The sequence below is a fragment of the Loxodonta africana genome, chromosome 16, assembly GCF_030014295.1.
Source record: "Loxodonta africana isolate mLoxAfr1 chromosome 16, mLoxAfr1.hap2, whole genome shotgun sequence".
Classification (NCBI taxonomy): Eukaryota; Metazoa; Chordata; class Mammalia; order Proboscidea; family Elephantidae; genus Loxodonta; species Loxodonta africana.
In genome coordinates, this window is record NC_087357.1 from 34,651,943 (window position 1) to 34,669,395 (window position 17,453).

Sequence of the window (17,453 nt, forward strand, 5' to 3'; positions counted from 1 at the left end):
TAGTTATCTAGTGGTGCTGTAACAAAAATACCACAAGTGGATGGCTTTAACAAACAGAAATTTATTCTCTCACAGTTTAGGAAGCTAGAAATCTGAATTCAGGGCGCCAGCTCTAGGGCGAAGGCCTTCTCTCTCCGTTGGCTCTGGGGAAGGTCCTTCTTTCCTTTCAACATCTTTGGGACTGGCGTTCCTTGGAGACCTCCATGTTCTTGGCATCAGTTGTCCCCTGGGTCTAGGAGATTCTCAGTGCAGGAACCCCAGACCCAAAGGACGTGCCCCACGCCTAGCTCTTCTTTCTTGGTCATGAGGTCCCTTTCCTTTCTGCTCATTTCTGTGACTCAAGCAAGGGTGTGACTTGAGTAAGGGTGTGACTTTAGTAAGGGAAATTACATCAGATCACAAAACGGAGGATAGCCACACAATACTGGGAATCAAGGCCTAGCCAAGTTAACTTATGTTTTGGGGGGACATAATTCAATCCATGACAGTTACACAGAAAATATAACATAGCCTAGAACAACTGACATTTGGTAATGGCTTGAGTGGTGGATTATGGCAGTACATAAGAAACTTTATGCTCAAATTCAGACTCAGAATGTTTTTTCCCTAGACTGTTGGCAGACCTGTATTTTAGTTTATGTTGAAACTCCCCGGAGGAGGCATGAAATCTGGATGAGGAAGTACCACTGTAGTAGGATGTACGTTTGGCATTAATGTGACTGGTTAAACCTGTTTTTGGTTACAATCATCCTTCTAAATCTTAACCCCTAGGCTTGATGTTGCACAATGGAAATTGAGCCTGTGAGGGCCTTAGAAGCTGAGTTGTATCCTTTCCAATTATGTCCCCTTGTGTCAGTAAAAGCTCTTAACGTTTTACCCCTTTGCTTGCAGAGAATCATAATGGTGTGTTTTCTGCTGCTGGATTTAAAGACATTCGATCCTATCGCTACTGGGATGCAGAGAAGAGAGGACTTGACCTGCAGGGTTTCCTGAATGATCTGGAGGTGGGTGATGTAGAAGGAAAAGTAAGGAGAATCCTGTGATGTCAGGAGCAATGGTCGAAAGTCTTTGGGTCAGTTGATAAGTCAGAGTCTGAGACATTTTCCCCAGATTGGATGGTGGTTTCTGAAATAGCACAGAGGAGGGAATACGGCTGCCCCTTTGTTCTTCATTGCTGGCCAGTTTGCTGCTGACTGTCTCCCGGTATTCCTGCTCCTGTCAGAGGTGATGACATAGCATCCTTCTCCTCAGAATGCCCCTGAGTTCTCCATCTTTGTCCTCCATGCCTGCGCACACAACCCAACCGGGACCGACCCAACTCCAGAGCAGTGGAAGCAGATCGCCTCCGTCATGAAGGTAACTAACCACCCTTTCAGAGCATCTTTTAAAAAATGGTATGTATTTGTATTTTATATGTTTAAAAGCAATACCTGTTGATTGAAGAATTTGGAAAATGGAAAAAGCCCAAAGAAGCAAAATAAATATTAACTATAAGCCCTATTACTCAAAGAAAGCCACTTTTAGTTTTGGGTGCCAGTCCTTTTTGTGTGTGTATGCAGAAATATATGTATACCAAAAATCAAACCAAACCCCTATAAGACAGAGTAGAACTACCCCAGAGGGCTTCTAAGGAGCGGCTGGTGGATTCGAACTATCAACACTTTTTTTAGCAGCCGAGCTCTTAACCACTGTGCCATCTGGGCTCCTGTATATCTGTGCATACCAAAAAAACAAAAAAAACCCAAAACCTGTTGCTATTGAGTTGATTCTGGCTCATAGTGACCCTACAGGATGGAATAGAATTGCCCCATAGGATTTCCAAGGAGTGGATGGTGGATTCAAACATGCCGACCTTTTGGTTAGCATCCAGGCTCCTAACCACTGCACCACCAGGGCTCCCATGTATACGTGCTTGTATTTATATATATATTACAAAGATGGGACCATTTTGTTTATACTGTTTTATAACGTACTTTGTTTTTTCACTTGAACGCCTTTACGTGTCACTAAATGTTTTGCAGGATCGCTTTTCATAGGTGTATTATATTCTGTGCAAGGATATGTCATATTAGGGACTGGTTAAATCAATTGATGGACATCTAGGTTTTTTGTCTTATGAACAATTATATAATAATAAAATTTCTTTTTATTATTCCTTTGGGATAACTTTTTAGAATGAAATTCCTAGTTCAAAGTGTATGTATTCTTCATTAATGTGTTTAAAGAAGTTTTGTGGAGGAACTGTTATGTTCCAGGTACCACAACAGTGAACAAAGCAGATGTGGTGCCTACGTTCTAAGAGCATACAACCTGTTTGGGGAGACAGACAAGTACTAAGGCAGTTAGGGTACTGTGAGACAGCTGTGTTGATGAGGTTACCATGAGGGTACATAGTCTAGACTTTGGAGGAGTGTGTGTGTGTGTGAGGGGGTGTGGGTGGTGGTGGAAGAGGAAGGCTTTCTCGAAGAAGTGGTTTCCATTTGAGGCTTGAAGGGTGAGGAGGAGTTAAGGCATTGATAGACAGGGGCGGGGGTCAGGGATGTTGTCAGGAAAGGATTATTTCCAGCAGAGAGAAGATTATGGTCAAAAGCCCAAAGCCAAGAGTTCAGGACCCACTGAAGGAAGGGAAAGTGATTCTTGTTATGGTGTAGAGTTCAGAGGGAGTTGGATGGAGTGTGAGTGATAAGACTAGGGGCTGGACCCTGTGCTGAGGAGCTGGACTTTATTCTGAGGCAGTGGGATCCACTGAAATCTTTGACGTCACAGAGTGACATGGTGGAATATGCATTGTCGTACGGTCTCTCTGACTACTTAGTGGAGAATGGATCAGAGAGGGTAAGATTAGACAGGCTGAGAGACCAGTTCGGAGGCCATTGCAATAATCCAGGCAGGAGCTGATGGGGGCCTGAAGTAGGTAGCAGTGGGAAAAGAGAAACTCAAATGGATTCCAGGGCTTTCAGGAGACAGATTGGCTAGGACTTAGGGTTTGATTGGTGTGGGGGGTGAGCTCTAGAGGGAGGAGTGAAGCATACACTCTGGTTTCTGGGTTGGATGGTTAGGGGTAGGGAAATGGTGTTACTCAGAGACCCCAGCAGGAGGAACAGACTCAGTGTAGGGAGCTCTTTGAGGAGATAAGAGTGATAAGAATAGAGACTACTCTGTTCAGTCTTCAGTAGCCAGTACGGGAGCCCTGAGGTTGTGAGGAGGCCCTGGGGGTACTAAACCTGTACTGGACTAAGCTTATCACACCAGGAATTCATGGGGAAGAATCCGCGTATGTAGGACGTTACCTCCATACCTCAGAAATAAGAATAATTGGCAAAGCTGCATTGTGACACTCTAGGACAGTGTACTTTTAAAAAGTAATGTTTACTGACATTGTTGAGGTGGTTGGGGGCAGAAAGAAGAGAAATTGGAGAGATGGACAGTGTTAGAAATTCTTTCCAGGTACCAGTTGGGGAAGGAAGGTCAGTATCTGAGGTTGGCTTCAGAAGGATTTCCTGCCCTGACTTGCTTTCCTTCCTTGCAGCGCCGGTTTCTGTTCCCCTTCTTTGACTCAGCCTATCAAGGCTTTGCATCTGGAGACCTAGAGAGAGATGCCTGGGCTGTTCGCCATTTTGTGTCTGAAGGCTTTGAGTTCTTCTGCGCACAGTCCTTCTCCAAGAACTTCGGGCTCTACAGTGAGTGTTCTCCTGAGTTACAGCCTTGCCCCCGCCCACACTCTCCTCCATTGCTGCAGCCAAGGCTGATTCTCATCCCTCTCTCTAGATGAGCGAGTGGGAAATCTGACTGTGGTGGGAAAAGAAACTGATAGCGTCCTGCGGGTCCTTTCCCAGATGGAGAAGATCGTGCGGATTACTTGGTCCAATCCTCCTGCTCAGGGAGCACGGATCGTGGCATGTACCCTTTCCAACCCTGAGCTCTTTAAGGAATGGTAAGGGCTCACAGCCTGATGAGCAAGGGTGGGAAAGCCAAACAGCAGTTGTCCCATTAAATTAAAGTGGGTATTTTCCTTTTATCTTGGCAGAGGTGGGACAAAGTTACTTTACCCTCTGTGACTCTCAGGTATTTCTGTCAAATAGGCATGGTACCTATGTCACATGTGCCTAATACAACTCCTGGAACATAGAAGGAGGCACCTGATGAATGGTAGTTTCCCCACTCCCCCCACCACACATTTTTACTCTCCTTAAAGTTGGAACACACAGAAAGGGAATTCCTGATGGAATAGAATGTCCAACTTCAAGTTAGTGTAATTTTTGGGCTCCTCATTCTTCTCTCTAATTTACATATACTTTATCTTATTTAGAAATAGTAATTTTTGCCTGATAGCTAAATCTACAGTTTCTGTTTAATTAGGCCTGATAAAATATATTATCCTATCTATATGAGCACATTATTGAAGCCTGAGTTAAAACATTCATAGTATTACAGCTGGTACACCCAAGACTAGCACTAGACTCCATCAGTGAATATAGTTTTTTCCTTCTGCTTGGAGAATGGATCAGAGAGGGACAAGGTTAGACAGGTTAATCTGTCCTTTAGTCTACTCACCCATCCATTCGTGCATCTGTGGACCTTAAGAGGCAGGTCATGATTCCGCACCTGTTTTATCAGTGACAGATTTAAATCCACGTTTTAGTGTATAGTTTCACCTGTCTGAATCACTACTTACATTGCTATTCACTCTTCAGGACAGATAATGTGAAGACAATGGCCAATCGGATTCTGACAATGAGATCTGAACTCAGAGCACGATTAGAAGCCCTCAAGACCCCTGGAACCTGGAATCACATCACTGAGCAAATTGGGATGTTCAGTTTCACTGGGTTAAACCGTAAGTGGCCCCATCGTTTTGAGCACACATGTGTACAGGTAGACACCCAGCTCTCTTCTCAGTCAGTGTTCTGAGAGCACCTCCATTCACTGTTGCCTAATTGGTTACTGTCTTAGTCATCTAGTGCTGCTATAACAGAAATACCACAAGTAGATGGTTTTAACAAAGAGAAATTTATTTCTTCACAGTAAAGTAGGCTAAAAGTCCAAATTCAGGGTGTCAGCTCCAGGGGAAGGCTTTCTCTCTCTGTCGGCCTTCTCAGCAATCTTCCGCTGGACTAGGAGCTTCTCTACACAGGAATCCAGGGTCCAAAGGATGCACTCTGCTCCTGGTGCTGCTTTCTTGGTGGCATGAGATCCCCCCTCTCTGTTTGCTTCCCTTTCCTTTTTATCTCTTGAGAGATAAAAGGTGGTGCAGGCCACACCCCAGGGAAACACCCTTCACATTGGATCAGGGATGTGACCTGGGTAAGGGTATTAGAATCCCACCCGAATCCTCTTTAACATAAAATTACAATCACAAAATGGAGAACAATCACACAATACTTAGAATCATGGCCTAGCCAAGTTGACACATATTTTGGAGGGACAGAATTCAGTCCATGACAGTTACCTATTACTTGGGACCAGAACAAGTTAGGTTATTTCATTATGTCCCACCAATCTTCTGAACCTCTTAGGTCTCAGGATAGCGTTGCTGTGGTCTGTCCTGCTGACCCCTAACCAAGATATTTTCATTTATGTAGGCTTGGAGGTGGTTCAGAGCCAGCTGGGAAGCAACAGAATTTGGAACTTGGAGCCTTTATTTATTTATATAATTTTTCTTTCTTAAAATACAAAGCAAAACATACACCAGTTCAACAATTTCTACATGTGCAATTCAGCTACATTGATTATATTCTTCAAGTTGTGCAGCCATTCTCACTATCCTTTTCCAAATTAGTCCACCACCATTAAGATAAACTCGCTGCCCCCTATGCTTCTCATCCAACCCCTCAAGTTGCTGTCCTTAGTTTGATCCCATATAGATTAATTCTTTAAAAGAGGACAATACTCAAGGCAGACATTTTTTACTTATTGAGCTAAACTATTGTTTGACTTAAAGATGACTTCAGGGGATAGTTTGGTTTAAGGTTTAAGGATTATCTTCAGGCAGTACTTTGACGGGGGTGGTCATCCAGCCTCAGTGGCTCCAGGAAGTCTGGATTCTATGAGAATTTGAATGGAGGCTTGATTTATTATAGTTCTCTCATAAGAGCTCAGGTACCTTTTGGCTTTACCTTAATCCTAAGTGTGAATATTATATATGATCATTCAGGGATCTAACTTCATAACAGGTCTTTCCTAGTCTCAAGGTATTGTCCTTAAAAAGAGGTTACAAAGTTATCTCACCATTTCATAAATAAGAACTTAGACTGGTAGTTGGAATTAAAAGCTGAATGGAAATCTCCTTGGTCAACCATCAGTAAGGCATATCAGCTATAAGTGGTCCCTTTGGATGATAGAGGATTCATTCATTTATAACTAATTCCCAAGCACCTAGTCACTGGTCACGTGGTACGACGTGGCCACTTACCTGAATGTGCTCAGAGCAGCTCTAGGGAGGGATGAGCGGCTGGCTTGGGTAGTAGGCCGAATATCAGAGGCACTGGGGGATACTATAACCAGGGCAATCAGATGCTGGTTTGAAATGGTCTCAGAAAAAACCAAAGGAAATAAATGTAAACAAGAAAGTTGGTAGAAATTTTATTGTAGACCCCTTGAAATACTTTGGGATAAAATAAGGCTAGGAGTCCCTAGTGGGGTACAAATGGTTAATGTATTCGGCTGCTAGCCAAAGGTTGGAGGTTCAAGTTCATCTAGAGTTGTCTTGGAAGAAGGGCCTGATGGTTTACTTCCCGAAAAAATCAGCCATTAAAAACCCTGTAGAGCACGGTTCTACTCTGACACACATAGGGTCGCCATGAGTTAGTGTCAACTTGACAGCAATTGGTTAAAATAAGGCTGCCCAAGAAAGTAAAGTGACATCTCAGCTGTAGGTGTCCTCAGGACTATGGAAGGGGAGTCAGTTCGCCCGAGTGAGCAGTCATCCTTATAAAACTGTAAGACTACTATGTACAACAGAATAGTAATATTTTAGAAGCTCAGAAGGTGAGACTGTCTCCCCATAAAATCCCTATATCCTCCCACTGTCCAGAGTAGGACACTCTTTTAGTATGAATTGAACAATGATGAGAATAGATCTGTTCTTATAACACGAGTTGTATTTTCAGCACTTGACATCATTTACTGTTTTTAAAACAGGGCTGTTTTTTTTTTTTTTCTCCCAGCATTTTATAATGAAAAATTTTGAAGAGTTGGAGAAATTGTGCAGTTAACACCATATACCCTCCCTCTAGTTTCTACAATTATCATTTTACAATACTTCCTTTATGACCTTTTATCCATCAGCATGGGGGCTTTTAAGCTGAAGCCCATGGATGTACTTCAGGAGAGCTGTGAAGCCCAGGAAATTATATTAAGAAAATAGTGTTATGTATATGTTGGCATGTTTCTCGGGAAAGAGTTCATAACTTTCACTAGCCTCTCAAACTGTGGCACTTCTCTCCCCACCAAAAAGCAGAGTAGTTTCATTTTTGTTAAAGACAGAATAGGGGAACGGCTGCCTCCTGGGCACAGGCTTTTACCGTTAGTGAGGTACGTGTGGCTCCATTGGCGGGTGAGGCTCCATTTCCGTGGATGACTGAAACTTACAGAGTTAAAGCTGCTTAGGTGACGTCTGAAGCTTGCTTGCTTTGTCTGGAGGGGGCACACAGGTCGCACTGAGCGCAGAGTCCAGGTTTTCTGCTTACCCAGAGAGGCGGCACGGCGTGGTGAACCCAGTCTCAGAGCCCCACGGCCTGCGTTAAAATCCTTGATCCACTACCGTGTGCTCTTGGGAAAGTGATTTAACTTCTCTCTGCCTCATTTGTAAAATGGGGATAATAAGGTTATTATCAGAATTAACTGAGTTAATGTAAAGTGCTTAGAACAATATCTGGACATACTGTTTGCTCCTCTGATTATTACGCTTTTATTATTATCTTGTTCCCTCAAATTGATGACGTCTTAAGGATGTTAAGTAATTAGCACCTAAGAGGTGAAGTGGCAGCAGCGGTGGTTCAGCGGTAGAATTCTTGCCTTCCATGGGGGAGACCTGAGTGGACTCCTAGCCGATGCACCTCATGCCCAGGCACTGTCCCTCTGTCAGTAGAGGCTTGTGTGTTACGATGCTGAACAGGTTTCAGCAGAGTTTCCAGACCAAGATGGCATAGGAAGAAAGGCCTGGTGATCTGCTTCCAAGAATCAGCCAGTGAAAGCCCTGTAAAGGAGCCCTGGTGGTGCCATGGTTGAGCGCCTGGCAGCTAACCAAACGGTTCGAACTTACCAGTGGCTCTGCGGGAGAGAAGACCTGGCGATCTGCTCCCGTAAAGATCACAGCCTAGAAAACCCTATGGGGCAGTTCTGCTCTGTCACATGGGGTCACTGTGTGTCGAGAATGGACTTGACAGCACCTAACAACAAAAACAACAGTTTTATCAGTGTCAGCTGAATTGTACATATAGAAGATGTTGAATTGGTGTATGTTTTGCTGTGTATATTCTCAACAAAAACAAAATAAGTAAAAAGAAAACTCTAGACCACAATGGTCTGATCCGCAGCCAATCATGGCAATGGCTCAGGACTGGGCAGCGTTTCCTTCTGTTGTGCAGTGGGTTGCCATGAGTCAGGGACCTACTCAGCAGCAGCAAACAACAACAACAAATTAGGCAAAAAACCAGCTAGAAACCTATCATGGATTTGCAATAAAGCAAGCAAGCACTAGGGATTGTGGCATAAAGCAAGTCCAAGCTGTCCCTTCCATACATGATGCATTTCTGCAAACATGTGGCAAAGCCCTCCTGCCTCTGTTTGAGAGAGAGAGCTGAGACGTGAACGAAGGTCTGATGGTGTCAGATCAGAGACGTCTCTGTAGCTTTTCAGCCGGTTGGTTCATTCACGCAGCATTTATCAAGTACCCCTTGGGCCTGGGCATTGCACAGTGTACTGTAAAGATGAAAAGTCAAAGTGGGGTTGCTGCTAGGGGCTCAGTAGGCTCCTCAAGTATGTAGAGGTCTCGTGCCTGCCTTCTCTGCACTGTGGAACAAAGCCCAGGGTAGACAGAGCTAGCCCTTCCCTGCCTTAGGCCGAGCAGGGGAAGAAGCAGTTCCCATTGTACAATGGGTTACATCCTCAAAACTCTTCGCTGTATCAGTTATTTGAGAATAGAAACACCTTTGCGTAGACCCACTGTTACAAATAGTGCCTGTGTTCCAGGGCTATCTTACAAAATTTCTTTGGCCCATAATATAACTGAACTCTGTATATTGTCAGAGAAAACTAATAGAAAAACAAAGTTGTGATTATAGGAAGGAAACAGGTAAGAAACACAATGAGATTTGATAATATAAAAAACATATCTAACAATAAGGAGCAGGTGCAGGTTAGAGGCCAGCTTAGGTGAATGCTGAAAGAACTTTTGGAGGTTCGAAATTTCACTTCAGAACTTGGGGTTTGCCTTTTTTTTTTTTTTTAATCTACAGAACATCACTAGCATTAGTCTTAGACTTCTCCAACAAACTTGTTTGTTTTTTAAAATTACCAAATGGAACAAAGTAGACAGAGTGGCAGCGGAAGTGACTGGGGCAGAGTGAGAAGTAAATGGTAGGAAGGAAAATAAACTTTTGAGGTAGAGTTACTTGAGTTATTTGTAGTGAGGAAATAGAAGGTGTGTGTGCATGTCTGTGGGTGGGTGGGTGGGTGTTTTGGGGGTGGCGGTAGCATGGATTCAGTCCTCTGGCATGGGGGTGGGGAGAATGTCTTCTAAGAGACACAGCATCTTCCCTACCACGTGTGATTTTGTTGTTGCTGTTCCTACCACCAGGTAGGGCTGTGGACCTCAGGCAGTTGTAGTGGATTTCTGAAAGGTGGGATGAAGCAAACACAGGTTAGGGAAGAGACAGAGGAGGCGTTTTTTAACCTGTTTTTAGTATCAGTGGGATGTTTGTAAATCTGATGGCTGCTTTTAGTTGAGAAGGGTATCCTAGTGAATGTAATGTGTGAGATTTGGTTGGGAAGTGGTCCCAGGTTAAAATTCCCATCTGGAGGAGGCAGTGACTTGTAGAGCCATATTGAACTTTCTACGGATTACAAAGTTAAAAAGAAGTACCTTCCAGAATTTTGTGAGCTTGTTTCCCTCTATGTCATTTGGATGAAATAGCTCCTGTTTGTTTTGCCTCTCTATTATTGTAGGGGGAAAGAAGGAAAATGGTAGTTGTCATATAACCACTGAATCGCCACTGCTTCAAGGATTCCTACTACTGTAACGATATCTTCTTTTGGTTTTCCACAGCTAAGCAGGTTGAGTATCTGGTCAATGAAAAACACATCTATCTAATGCCAAGTGGTCGGATCAACATGTGTGGCCTAACCACCAAAAATCTAGATTACGTGGCCACCTCTATCCATGAAGCTGTCACCAAAATCCAGTGAAGAAACACCACCGAAACCAAAGCGGTTCTCTGTCACATGTGTTCCCTGCCTGCACAAACTTGGTTGTACATATCATGCGGTACAAACTATGGAAAGATTGGCGTGGCTGCTCTGGCAAGACTGCTTCTGGTTAAAACTGGCCCCACTGGAAGACAGCATCCCTTGAAAAGAAATGGATGGCTGGGGGTAGAGCCTTTTTGGAGGCCAGAGCAAATTCAGGTTTTTATTTAAAGAAGAATAAAATATTTTGATTATGAGACATAGCTATCTTGCCCATCTTCCTAGAAGCAGGAGTGTTGCCTGTGTTGCTCGTGTGTGTCTCCATCTTGTTTGACTCTATACAGTGTAGCCCCAAAGATCAAGTTCTGAGGTAGCCAAGCGTGATTGTGAGTGTTGGCTACGTCATTAAAAGTTGTCATCTCAACCCAGAGTGTCTGTCTGCCTGCTCTTTCCGCATGGTTGTGTCCCTAGATCTAAGCTTTAGTTCTTTGGCGTGACTACAGTAAGAAATATATTTATATCATGACACACACACGAATATTTAACTGAAACAAAAGTTTCACAAAACAGTATTTATGCTTGCTATGTGTAGTGCATTCTGATGTTTTCGAGTCCATTCTATTCTCTTGTGTTCTATTTCACTAAAAATAAACAAAGTAAAGTAAAAATGCTGATCGAGATCCATGGAATTGATTTGGTGGTCCACTAATGGGTTGTGACCCACGGCTTAAAATGAATGCTTTAGAGGGATGTACTTGTGGTCAAGGAAAAACTAAAATGTACTCTTAAATACACCTGTCTTTGTGAACTCAGCTGTACCATAACTCTACGTCGGTTTTGTGGGCTTGTTGTTCAAAGGCCAGCTGTCTGCTTATATTATTTTGGAATCTCATAGAGGGATTGACATCACTCGGAGTGATTCTAGAACACCAGCCCCTCCCGTGCAGTTAGGATACCTCCTACTGTGTTGAAGCAATTATAGCACTGAAATACAGATCACGTTCTCCAGAGGGTCCATGAAACTCTCCAAATGTCGGTTTTGTAGAATGTGGTGGGTTGAATCTTACTTAAAATACGAGGGCTACTGCTTGGAGTTTAAAATATTTACGGATCATATTATTTTAACAGGATCTGTGACTCCTTTGTCATAAAATCCTCCGTCTTGGGGAATGACTGGGGGTCTTAGAAGTCATGAACTCTGGCTTCTCTCCTGGGATGAAATAGTCTCTTCCACCTCATCCCTGATTTGTCGTTTTCAGATGGCTGGTAATGGTGGTGATAGATGCAGTACTTGGTGAGGCATTCTATTCTACGGAGTTCCTTAATTAAAAAGATCTTTGACCTTGAACCAGAATTTGATCTTCATTTGCCCTGTTCCCTACTCTCCTTCTATAAACCACAGAGTCAGTTTATTGGCACTTTGAATTGATGGCTTTTCAAATATTTGAAAGAGCAGTTGTTATTTTTTGCTTTTGCACGTGTCTGGTCCCCAGCCCCCATTCTTCCCTGTTTCCACACAGGATATGCTTTCAGATCCTTCATCCCAGCTGGGTCCCCAGCAGTCCTTCAGAGAGCACTGGTGCCCTACACCCTGCTGTGCTTGGATCTAATGAATTTGAAGGGTTTAGTGATTAGATGATCTAGTGCTCATTTCCTCATCACCTCCCGTTCTAAATTCCTTTTTATGAGTATTCATTTTCCTTCCAGTTTAAAGATGCTTGTCCTTAGGAAGGGAAGACAAAAGCAAATAGGAATCGAATAATTCTACGTTCTGTCAATCTTCTTTCATTCTCCCCAAACATAGCTTTAAACCATGCAGTCTCAACAGGGATACTGTTATCCCTAAGAGAGCAAAAATTGACTCTTGGGGGGTGAAAAAGTCATAGAGATTAAACTGGTCTGAGGCCTTCCAAAGCTTACCGCCCCTGACAAAATCTTATTCCTTAGTATTTAATTTCTCTTATAAGGAAGAATTTAATTTTTCTTCATAGGGAGGTGTTTGTGAAAAAAAGAAATGCTTTAAAACCAAAGTGCTAAAATGTTTTTAGCATTTAAAAATAATCCCCAACTCAATGGGAGTTTGGCCGTTTAAAATGTATTCTTCAAGGAGCCCTAGTGGTGCAGTGGTTAAGCACTCGGCTCCTAACCAAAAGGTTGGCAGTTTGAGCCCACCAGCCGCTCCACTGGAGGAAGATGTGGCAATCTGAATGATTACACCCTTGGAAACCCTATGGGGCAATTCTACTCTGTCCTATAGGGTTGATGTGAGTCAGACTTGACTTGATAAAAAAAAATGTCAATGAGTAATTCTAGTCTTCCATATATTTGGCAAATGTTTCCCAAAGTGTGTTCTACTTTTCCATGAGTTAATGTAAAAAAAAAGGGCTCTGTGTAAATCTGGGAAAAGCTGAGCTGGAGGTGAGTTAAAGCAGGCTTCTTTACTGCAGGACTTCTCAGGGCTTTTAACGTGCAGATGTACACTGAATTTCAGAGGTAGGGTTGTTACACAAATTTTACTTGCTTATGAGAAGGGCACTCAGACCTCAAAGCTCTGCCACTTCCTGGCTATATAGTCTCTAGCAAGTCACCTCAGCTCTTAGAGCCTGTTTCATAGTCTATGAAGCAGGGCCGGTAATACCACCTTCCCAGGGTAGTTTTGAGAAATACCCAAGCTGATATATACAATGGCAAAACTTAAATAAAAATTTAAAAGCCATTGGCAGAACAGATGTTACTATCTTTTATTACTGTTAATGAAATTAATAGCCTCTATGAAGGCTCCTAGGAAGAATCTTGTTTTTTTGGGGGGCATGGGCCAATATTTGTCCTGTTTGCTGTATGAGAAATTAGTATAAGTAGTAGGTGTCAGAGTCCTATCTTCCTTCTACAAACAACACATCTTCCCACCTGCCTGGCTGTTTCCCTCTCCTACACTGGTTTAAAAGTAAGTCTGGTCCACTCCCCTACTCCTTTTCCCCACACTTTAGAAACTGGAGGAGTCGTGCCACTTTGATGTCTTTCAGAAGGGTCTGCAAAAGTGAGCCAGTACGACCAGCTCATTGTCTTAGGGGCTCTGCCTGGGTGCAGCCCCCACGACCCTGAACTCAGCACCTAGCGCACGGCCTGGCACATTTTAGCACTTTGGTAAATGGGCTCAACAGATGCCAGTCTTTCTCAAGATCACCTTAGTGCTCGTTCCTTGTCTTCATTCATACTCTGGCTTCCAGTATGGGCTTTACTGTCCATTTCTGGCATTCACTCCTGCAAAATCTTACCCATCTGGCCCCCTAAGGTAGAGTACCAGTGCTGTCCTGTAACCGCACCGCAGCCTCATGCCTGGCCTTGAAAGGCATGCCTCTTCAGACAGGTGAGCTGCAGGTGAGATAATTACCTGTGTGCACCCATCAGCCTACATCGCAAATGAAATCCCGAGATTCCAGGGGCAGGGAAAACAGCCACATTCCAGAAAAGGCATTTTCATTTTATTTAAAAATTATTTACAGTTTGAGTTTTCATAAATGCTTTATTTTAAAATCCTCTTTTTTTTAAAAAAAAAAAAAAACTTATTAGGCTGAAGAAAAACTTTGGAGGGGGATAAGGAGGGGAGTGGTGACAGGCTCGCATTAGGGGGTTTGCAAAGGGATGGATGTAATGTAACAGCAGTAGCCTGAGCCTGGAGGCCTTAGGGCTAATGAGAGAAGACTTGCCAGGCAAACCCCCTTGGGCCAGTGGTCACCTGGACACAGACTGCATGATGGCAGTTCTTGTTTGAAATGCTGTTCCCTAGTCTGGACCTGAGGCACCCAGCGCCGAGAGCAGACACTGTGCTGATTCTCACCAGGTAACAGCAGGTGTTGGGAAGAGGTGGCTGTGGACTTACCTACAGGAAGTCATGCACTGTTGGGCCTCAGGCCAGGCTGGGCAAGGGGCATGTTGAAATGAATAACGTATGGCTGGAAGAAAAGTCATTCCTGGCTGGAAACTCTTTACTTCCACGTGCTGTGACCCTCCTGTCTGGAACACCTACTCTGATTGGGTGGGGAAGGTGGGGGGCAAGTTATATAGGCTGTAGGCTGTACTATTGTGCGCCAAGACACTGAGGACTCCCACTTCTTGGTGGGTGCCAGCCTGCCCTGTCGATTTGATGGACACTCGAGAAGACCACTTATAACTAAAAATCTGTCACCTACTGCCCAGGACTCACTTCACTCTGCATTGCAGAAACTCCGGTCTGAATGTTCCACTAGTTAAAATAGTGGTTTTTAACCCTTGGTAGGTCTGAAACCTTTGGAAATCTTATGAAAGCATTAGCCCTCTGGAAAACACGCATAAGAACGCATAACTAGATTCTGAAGACAATTTCAGGGGCATGGACCCTCTGAAGTCCACCTGTGGACCTGGGGTGATGGACCCCAAGTTAAGAACCCCTGAGTTAAAGGTTCCCCTGGGTTAATGAGCATTTTCTATTGAGATGCAAATAACCCAGAGGAATTATCAGCCCCCCCTTTCCCATGTGATTATTGATTGAAGGGGCAGTGAAGTAACAGCTTTGGAAATGGGCAGGGCGGGGGGGGTATACCACAGGAAAAAGTTAGGGAATGGTTTGGAGATTCAGCAGGCAGCACTGGATCATTGGATGCCTGACTGATGGCACCGTGGGATGGGAGATAGTTTAGAAAGGGAGATGGGTATCCAGAGACAAACTTTACTTACTTCCAAATTTTCCCTAAGGCTGGTTGAGCTTCTGGGTCAGAACTATTTTTGTTCTTGGAAGTAGTTATGTTCATTCTGCCATCTGGTGGTTATTTTTGGAAATTGCACTGTCCCCACCATCCAGGTGAAAAACGGAGATGTAGTAAATTCTTAGGGAGCTCTGGTGGCACAGTGGTTAAGTGCTCAGCTGCTAACCAAAAGGCTGGTGGTTCAAACCCCCACCAGCGGCTCCATGGGAGAAAGCCGTGACAGTTGGCTTCTGTAAAGATTACAGCCTTGGAAACCCTATGGGTCAGTTCTACTCTGTCCTATAGGGTCACTAGGAGTCAAGATCGATTCGACGGCAAGGGGTCTGGTTTTTTTGTCTTGGTTTAGTAAATTCTTAGAATAAATACACTTAGCTGACCTGCTGTGGTAGAGTAAGGGGTGAGGGTGGGGGTCAGAAAGGATGGAAAAGAATGACTTTCGACATTCCTGTGCACTGCACACTGCAGTCCCACGAGAGCTTGCATCCTCCTTGGCTGACCTGTGCATTCTTTGGTTGGTCATGGCTAAAATTTGCTTAGAATTTTTTTCATGTAAGTTTTTTTTTTTTGCTTTGATTTGCACTTAAAACCTGAAATTCCATCTCTGGCTCCCAACTGGGTCTCTCTGCTCCCTGCTCCTCCTCTTTCAGAGCAGATTTATTGATTGATCGATGGCTGCTGACTGAGAGCCAAAACAGATGTGTCCCTGGGAAATACAATGACTTGAGGCTCCAACTCACATTCTTTCCGTTCCAGCTGAGACACACTTCCCCAGGCTGCTGGAATCCTTATCTAGCAGGAAACCAGCCATACCAACATGGCCTAGTCCCACGGCTCTCAAGTTCTGGAGGGATTCTTGGTCCATTCCTTGAACCAGTCTTCATACCTGCTATTCCAGCCTCCCTCCATCTGCCTGTCTGCCAGTGGTACCTTCTGAGTTAAGCTAAGCATGAAATATGGTAGAAAGTTATTTTGCTCTGGAGGAAGAAACGGTGAATTCCAGCACATGGGTCTCCTATGGCATCAGGGGCCCCAGAGTGGCATTGTCAGCTTGGGGTAATTTCTTCTCCAGTCTCAGATTGTGCAACAGACAAGACCATTTCTAGCATGTCCCACTGGAAGTACCACCTTCCATTAAGGCTGCAGGAAGGCTCTGAGTCAAATTGGAGGCTAAGAGGGAAAAATGTGCCAAACTGATAGCTAAGGTGAAGAGGTGGAAAGGAAAGCAGAATGCTCTGTCACCTGTGGGAGGCCTCAGGGTGAAACAGGTGATGGGAGGGTGGGTTCTCCCCCAAAACTCTGGAATCTCACACACCCAGCGAATGCTGTCTGTGCCCTGTCATGTGATCAGAGGCGTTAAATTGGAGTTCTCCTCTGAAGTTCTCTCCCCATCTGGTGACCGCTTCCTTTTTCGACCACCTGAAAAACAGTTTGTATCAATCTGTAAGACTGGGAGGACAGTCACACTCCCTCAGTGGTCCCAGCTTAGAAATGGTCCCAAAATAGAAGCAGAAATGGAGGCAAAGCCCTTGACAGTTTGGCTGGAACTAATCTTCATGGTATCCTGGTGCTGACATCTCGGAAAAGCCACAAGCCTACATTACTGCCAAATGGAATTGAGATTTCCTGGAGGAGATTGTGTAAATTCCATGTAATGGGAAGGAGCCCTGGTGGTGCAATGATTAAAGCGCTTGTCTGCTAACTGGAAGGTTGGTGGTTTGAACTCTCCAGCAGCGATCTGCTTCTGTAGAGATTACAGCCTAGGAAACACTATGGGATAGTTCTTCTCTGTCCTATAAGGTCGCTATCAATTGGAATCAACTCGGTGGCACACAACAACAATGAAACAGGATTGTACTTTTCCCACCTCTTGAAGGCCCCAGCCCTAAGTATTGCTAGACACTGAGAGATAACTGGTATCACAGCCTTTGATGTGCCACGAGCCAGGGCTGGTGGGTATGGTTGGGAGCCATCCCCAGGGACCTACATTCTCTAACTCTGAAGCAACCTCCCTTGTACACCAGGGAAAAACCAGAAAACCAAACCAGTTGCTGTCTAGTCGATTCCAACTCATGATGACCCCATGTGCTGCAGAGTAGAACTGGGCTCCACAGGGTTTTCAAGGATGTTACCTTCAGAAACAGATTGCCAAGTCTTTCTTCTAAGGTGCCTCTGGGTGGGTTTCAACTGCCAACCTTTCAGTTAGTAGCCAAGAGCTTAACTGGTTGCACTACCCAGGGATTAGTATTAGGGAAGGTAGGGGTAACGAAGTAATTGACCTCAAGGATGGAAGAGCAATCTGTTCCC

At 44.2% G+C, this 17,453-nt stretch overlaps 2 protein-coding genes across 2 annotated transcripts in view; one reads left to right on the top strand and one right to left on the bottom strand.

Annotated features, from left to right (window-relative positions):
• The window catches only part of GOT1 (glutamic-oxaloacetic transaminase 1), a 40,203-nt gene extending 27,591 nt beyond the window's left edge, over positions 1-12,612 (top strand). Inside the window, exons 4-9 of the mRNA XM_003409186.4 lie at positions 892-1,004; positions 1,252-1,356; positions 3,530-3,680; positions 3,769-3,934; positions 4,695-4,837; positions 10,268-12,612. Coding sequence (XP_003409234.2) covers positions 892-1,004; positions 1,252-1,356; positions 3,530-3,680; positions 3,769-3,934; positions 4,695-4,837; positions 10,268-10,407 — 818 coding nt within the window. The 3' untranslated portion in view covers positions 10,408-12,612. The remainder of the gene's footprint in view (positions 1-891; positions 1,005-1,251; positions 1,357-3,529; positions 3,681-3,768; positions 3,935-4,694; positions 4,838-10,267) is intronic.
• A 1,255-nt stretch (positions 12,613-13,867) lies between these two features.
• CNNM1 (cyclin and CBS domain divalent metal cation transport mediator 1) overlaps positions 13,868-17,453 on the bottom strand; it is a 63,466-nt gene continuing 59,880 nt past the window's right edge. The window contains exon 11 of the mRNA XM_064269461.1: positions 13,868-16,565. Coding sequence (XP_064125531.1) covers positions 16,486-16,565 — 80 coding nt within the window. The 3' untranslated portion in view covers positions 13,868-16,485. The remainder of the gene's footprint in view (positions 16,566-17,453) is intronic.